Here is a 7,226-nt window from a genome sequence, read left to right on the forward strand (position 1 = left end):
ACAGGTCTTTAGTTATTTGCATTTTTACTTAATTTCTAGTTATTTGATATTTAATTGCTATATATGTTTTTTTTAATACTTTTGAGGTGTATATGACAATGAATTGTTAGTATGAATCCTAACTAGCGAATTTGTAACATATTATATGCTTATATAGTTGATTTATATTTTGTATATAATACTTTGTGTATAAATTTTAGTGTTATGAATTTTGACTCTTATGAGTTGGGTTACGAGCCACAATTAAAAATATAGGATTTTAAGTCACAAAAGTAAAAGTTAAAAGTTGACAACTATTCCTATTGGTAACCGGCTTGGTGAGTGGTGACAAAAATAAAAAATAATAAGTAAAATTGGGTCTTTCGGGGGATAAAAAAAGAGACAAGATATAAAGTTGAAGAATGTGATAAAACTCCTAACACACTGACACGTTGGTTTTTTAGTTTTTTGGAGGGGGAAAAAAGGGAAAACAATAGCCAATAACCAATCGGAAGCCACCAATCCACCCTCTCTTGCCTCTCTCCTCTCGTTAGCCGGCTGACGAATGCTTTTAGCGAGCCCCCTTAGCACAAGCGAACCCCTCCCCATAGCCTAAGGCAAAAAAATTAAAATAGAAAAAGTGAAAAGCTGAAAAAATATGCACTTACGCAGATTTATGGAGGACATGTGGAACTTGCTTAACAATTGCATGCCAAAAGACTTTTACCTAAAACTATGGCAAACGCCATCATATTTTTGGAAACAACCCTCTACCATAGATGAAGGTAAATTTTTTTACATTTAACTCCTCCTTACCCACGCACCGGCTTATACAAGTTGGTTAGTATGTTAGTATAGTCCTTAGTTAGAATCTCCATACTTGGGGCTTCTACTCCAAGAGGTATTACCCTGTACATGATCTCAAATTTTCACAATTCAAAGATTTCGTAAAGCACTTCCAAAACCAATGGGTAGGTACAGCTTTTAGGTAAACACGTACAAGCGTCAACCAATTAAAATACAAAAAATGACAAGTGGAAACCAAGCACAAAAGGGCATAACTTCACTCCCACGCACTCTCTAAATCATACAAATCATACATATAATGGGCAAAGGAAAAAATAAAAAAAGAAACAAAGAATGGGAATGAATACCATTTCTCTTGTTTTACAACTTGTAACGTAATAATCATTACCCAAACCCAACAAAAGAATTATACAATCATCTAGCCTGTTGACCACCACCACCAACATCAGCTGCTAACTAGTTTCTGTATCATCATTCATAACACTACATTGCCACTCCTTGTTACCAGATCAGATCCAACCAAGACGGTTGCTTGTCAGGCCTTAACCCCAGCAAGCCAAACATAAAACACCAGCAGCTACTAATGATGCTCCATCAAGGCTGTTTCAGTTTCTGATAGTGGTGCTGTGAATGTGTAACAAAACTTAATATAAGAATAATACTCACTTCATTATTTGGGTAAACTAACTTTTTTGGTCCCCGGATTTTAGAAATTCTCTATAAATTTTGGTCCTTCTTTTGAAGTTTCATAACAAATTTGGTCCATGTGTCGTCTAAGTTAACTTTTTTTTTTTTTTAAATGACCACCTTTGATCAAAACTTAAAATAAAACCTATTTGTGATATTCTCTAATTTTTCAATTAAGGTTTATAACATTTATAACTTTAAAATATTACGTTGCAGTGAATAGAAGTACTCATTCAAAAACATTGCAGACTTAATATAAAATGTTTGAAACCTTAATTAAAAAAAAAAAATAAGGGAGAATTACAAGTAGTATACTGTTTTTCTTTTTTCAGTTTAGATCCAAGGGCCAAATGGTCATTTAAAAAAAAAAGAGTAAATTACACTAATGGTCCTTATGGTTAGGGTTAATTTGCGCATTTGGTCCCTAACTTATTTTTTTAACTCGGAAGGTCCCTACTGTTTGTTTTTGTCACGCGCTTGGTCCCTACTATTTGTTTTCATTACGCGCTTGGTCCCTATCTTACCTAAAAAGGCTATTATTTAAATAGAGAAAAATGATGGGGTAGGTAAGGTAAGGTGAGGGGATGTGGTTGTGGGCGTATTTATTTAAATAAATTAAAAAATCAAGGAAAAAATAGTCTTTTTAGGTAAGACAGGGACCAAGCGTATAACAAAAACAAACAACAGGGACCTTCCGAGTTAAAAAAATAAGTTAGGGACCAAACGTGTAAATTATCATAAACCATAGGGACCATTCGTGTAATTTACTCAAAAAAAAAACACATTAACTTAACTTAGACGATAACTGTTATGAAACTTGAAAGTAAGCAACAAAAATAGAAGAATGAGGATGAAAATGTTTATTTAGAAAATATTCATACCAAGTAAATCCTCAAATGAGTCTGCCTCCATGAGAAAAGGGGGTGAGAAGACTTGATCGTGAGTTTCATCAACATCATAGAAAGACAATCGTCCTTCAGATTCTGCATAATTTGAAGCAGCAGCAGACATGAAACCGTTTATGTTTATTGCATCCAAGTCATTAAGTAAATCCAAGTTACTGTGACTGAATGTGTCGTGTGATTCGTTATACTTATTGATTCCATCTGAGGATGAGGAAGTGGTGTTTGCTTCAGATGCAAACAACTGTTTACTTCTAGTTGAAGTGTGTTGTTTCTTTTCTGGACCTGGGCCCACACGAGAAAACCCGGTTCCTGAAAGGGGAACAAAGAAGTGTTCAGAGCCATCATCAGAGACAGAGTGAGTATCCTGTTGTGATTGGGCTGTGTTGCTTGATCGCGTTGCTAAAGCTGCTTCTCTCACGGATTTCTTCATGTTACGAACATAATCATTCTCATTATCTGCAGTTGCACACATGAAAGATTTGGAGTTACAAATTACAGCACTTTCGTTGGAGGATGGAATTCAATCACAAAATAAGCTACTGAAATGAATTTTGCATATAGTTAAAACCCACAACTTATTATTATCTACAAAATAAAAATTAAACATAATATTATTATAAGCTCATTAAAACCCAAATAAAAAACAATGACCAAAATAGGAGGCGCATAATAACTCAAATTAACCACCCATTTCGCAATATGGATTTTGCAAATTGCAAAATTGATTTATGAATGGTCCCCACCACAAAATAACTAAATAAGTAAAAAGTATATATTTCTTTTTGAGAAAAAAATTAATTTCACAAAAAAAGATTTAAATGATTTTTGTGGTGGGAACAATTCATAAAGCAATTTCACAATTTAGCAAAATTCATACTGTGAAATGGGTGGTCATTTTGTGTTATATGTGGAAAAGGTGGTCGTTTTGTTCTATTTTAGCCATTTTTGTGATAACCATTTAATCCAAAAAAAAAAAGTTCTAGTTGTTTTTAGAAAATAATAATTTAATTACCATGAAAATCTTAAAAAAATATTTGTGTCATTAAATATCCGATAAATAAAAATGAGTGATATGTATTTAACTCATTGATGGAATGAGAAAAAAGTACCCCTAAGGAATGAACACTAACAAAATGGAATGAATCAGAATCCTTCAGGAATTCTCTATTCCATTTCATCAAGCAAAACAAACAACTTTTTCCTTTCCAATCGAATGAACAGAACCATTCCATTCCTTATCTGATAGACAAGTAAAAGAGGAAAAGAACCATATATAACCTGTTTGTGGTGTATTTACTTGGCTATTCGATGCAGTTTGTTCGAGAGGCAGGTTTTCAGATACGTTGGTATGAAGTTGAGCCTGTCTTTTATAAAAATTCCCAGTTTTTGCAGTTGAATTTGGTGTCAAACTAAATAGAGGCGGTAGTTTTAGAGCAGATGAAACTTTATTATCAATCTGAACCGTTGATAATCTTGAAGAAATCTCCGTTACATCATCACTGCTACTTTCCTGGACATCAAATGTATGTTTAGGATAACTTGGTATTTTTTTTTTAAATGCGTAAAATATACAACAAAACAAAGAAAAAAAAAGATACCGTTTTCCTTCCGGTGCTTTGTGGTTGAACGGGTGAGGTGGATCTACCATGGTGATTTGTCATTTGAGGAAGGTTGGCTGAGATAGTGTTGACTTCCTCACTAAGCTCTGATATTGAATTTTGTATTGTGGGGGCGACACCTTTCAGTTGATTAACAAGCACCTGCATAAGATAACAAAGGGCAAAACTGTAAATACTATATGGCTCTTGATTATAAGGAAAAGCAGCGAGTATTATTAACATTAACATGCCTGTATGCTAGCTAAATGCTGTCGATGTTCAGCAAGTGTTGTAGCTAAAGATTCAGCATGGCCACTCGTACCACCATCACTTGCACTTCGAAGAAGATCCGGACCTTCACCACCATTCGCCTTTGCCTATCATCAACTCAAATTTTATTCAAATTGCAGGAAATAGCAACATACTTCACTCTTTTTACCAATATAAGCAGTGTACTTTATTTTTTACCCATAAAAACAATTATTATTACAAAAATAAGAAAGGTAGGTACATATGATATTAAAAAAAAAAAATACCAGGTGAAGTGACTGTTTATGTATACGCTGTAAGGCATGAGTCCATCGCCTTAAAACTTCTGCTATATCAACTGTGGGCTGACCTCTTCCACTTCGATCATCCCCAGGTTGAGAAGAACTTATATTTTCTTTCAAATTTTCTCTATTTACTTGTGATCTATCAGCTTGTTCCTTATCTAAATCACCAGAAGAAACTTGGGTACTTTCATCCATGGCTGCAAGAAGAGATGATCCAGAGATACGATATCTGACAAGTAAACATAAAAATATATATAAACAAATCCAACAAAAAAAGGCACATAAGAAAAGATTTCAGGGTGAACTACCGATGCTCCCTATGTGCTATCAGATCCTCAATGGGGCCTGAAGCAAGAACTTCATGTTGACCTGAAATGCAAGTCAATTTAAAGATTAAATAAAAGTGAAACACATAAAAAGTATGAGATGTTTGAACTTACTTTTACATGATAATAAAGAATCCCACAAGCGAGTAGCTCTTTGAACAAGGTGAGAGTTTTGACTTGAGCTAGATACAAGTTCATCCCAAGGTTCACCTTCCATCTTCACTTTGTTTCTCAGGTCATGTAACTTCTCCAACTCTTGCTGCAAATATGCCTGAGCTTCAAAAGATCCAAAGAAAGTATGATTATGATGCATCTATTACACAAACTGTACATGATCTTTAAAGATTAGTTAAACAGTCGCATTTACCTCTTCAGCACAAAGACCACGATACTCTGCTGTCATTTCATGAGCCAAGTTTGACCACATTGCCTGTCTCTGAACTGCTGTTTCAGCATTTTTCAGAAACCTTCTTCTCTCAAGAGCTATTCTAGCCTGTTCATGAGCCAAGTAGGTAAATTTAGGTGTTTTCAGATAAACTTTATGTATAATAAGATCGAAAATGTAAGTATAATGTACCTTTGTTACGGGAAGAAGAGTGGCTGCATGTGAGAAAGCTACATCGGTTAGTGAAGCGGGTAGTGGATTTGAGACTACATCAGCTGCATATGTACGTCTATGAACTTCTCTCAAAGCATGCAAAGAAAGCTGCCATAACAGTTCCACGAATCTGCAATTATCATTAATCATATCAGATTACTATTTTTGTTTTTCCATGCAGATGAAGTGACATTAACAAATTTGAATTAGCACCCACACAATATGACTTTATAAGGTTTGATTAAGAGAATATTAGAGTGTCTTCCATGCAACTACTTCTGAAGAAACTGAAGATAATATCAGATATACCTTATAAAGAGAGAGGCACTGCTTGTAATGATGTATAGCAGTTAGCTAACAGTTATTTCTAGTGCAAGATTATCATTTATTTCCACCCCCACAGAACATACGATTACAATTCTCTGCTCTTTATTTTGTCCACTCTAAATATCTCTGTATGAATTACAGAAAGGAAGGCTAGGCACACGATTACAACAACCAAGCACAGCAAGATATTGATGGATATGGTATTCATTCAAACTTTTTGGGTTAAGGCACTAATGCCAATAGCTTAATCCAACATCACACTTTTGCCACAAGTGCTCACAAGTGCTCACAAGTCACAACATATATAGCATAATCTGTCTTATCTAACCCTGCCCCTCAATTTCTTCAATAAGCTTTGTGGAGAATAGCACATAATCAAAGGGTTAATATCATGTCTTATGTATTGAGCACAATTAAATCGTAGTGAAATTATAATTACATCCATAGAGAGACAGAAGGGAAATTTTGTAGCCAACCGACCTTGGTCCGCAACATGTAGCCAGCGATGAAACCCTCGAATTACTTCTCGGAAGCGCCCCTTGTGATTCAAGCTCACTTATGATGCTTTGTACGACCTAATAACAAACAAAACCCCCCCAAAATGTAACATCAAACCTACTATTAAATTGCTTGAATCGTAAAATTGAAAAGAAAATTACCTTCCGAAAATCGCGAGATTGAGTAGAATCAAAAATCGGCCACACTCTATCAAAATCCTGAAAGATCGATCTCAATGTCAGATCAACCAAAAGCTACAGATCGTAATTGTAGATGAAATGTAATTAGAAACCAAACGAGAAACGTTTGTTAGCGTACTTTTGGACCTCTGAGAGAGGACAATATGAAGTATAGAAGCTGTTCACCCAATTTAGGGTTGGAGTGTCGAAATAACCCCACCCGAGGAGTACCGTTATTTGCTCCGACTCCGATGATCGACGGATCAAGCCCTAACAACAAACAGTTGGTATACATCGCACTTTCTAGCTCCGTCTCTCTTTCCTTTTCTCGGTCCATCGTCATCAACCATGCGCTTTCTCTCTCTGTACATATAATCTCCCTCTCTCTCTCTACATCTACAGCTTTGTTCTCATCTCTCTCTCTCTCTAGATTTGATTTTTGCTTAAGAAGATTTAGTTATATATTTTTTCAAACCAGGTCCTTGATAAATAAAAAATGTTACAGATTTCTCCCTCGTTTTTGGGTGCTTTTGAATTTTGAAATGTTTGTGGTGGGACCAGGTTGTTACATAAGGTTGTCACGTTTGTTTGTGCCGGACGGGAGAATTTCAAATAAGCCTCCTCCGTTCTAACGTGCGCTGCGGGTGCACTTTAAAGAGATTATTGCCGGCCAAGGTCAACTTCAATTTTTTAAACGGTCCTTTGGACGAGGTTTTGGGCCTTTTGGGCCGATACTGCCATGGCTAAAAACCTAAAATGTCTATCCAT

General features: G+C 35.4%; 1 protein-coding gene across 1 annotated transcript; it reads right to left on the reverse strand.

Moving 5' to 3' along the window:
- Positions 1–1,224: 1,224 nt before the first annotated feature.
- Positions 1,225–6,914, reverse strand: AUG6 (HAUS augmin-like complex subunit). The gene is made up of 13 exons (XM_079025850.1): positions 6,598–6,914; positions 6,441–6,497; positions 6,262–6,356; positions 5,434–5,584; positions 5,224–5,349; positions 4,971–5,127; positions 4,839–4,899; positions 4,513–4,759; positions 4,228–4,353; positions 3,977–4,138; positions 3,657–3,888; positions 2,355–2,834; positions 1,225–1,410 (listed from the first exon to the last, which is right to left on the reverse strand). The coding sequence occupies exons 1-13, from the start codon at positions 6,799–6,801 to the stop codon at positions 1,367–1,369; spliced, it is 2,142 nt and encodes a 713-aa protein (XP_078881976.1). The 5' UTR covers positions 6,802–6,914; the 3' UTR covers positions 1,225–1,366.
- Between the last annotated feature and the right edge of the window lie 312 nt (positions 6,915–7,226).

Source organism: Lactuca serriola, chromosome 2, assembly GCF_051521515.1.
Source record: "Lactuca serriola cultivar US96UC23 chromosome 2, Lser_US96UC23_V15, whole genome shotgun sequence".
Taxonomy (NCBI): Eukaryota; Viridiplantae; Streptophyta; class Magnoliopsida; order Asterales; family Asteraceae; genus Lactuca; species Lactuca serriola.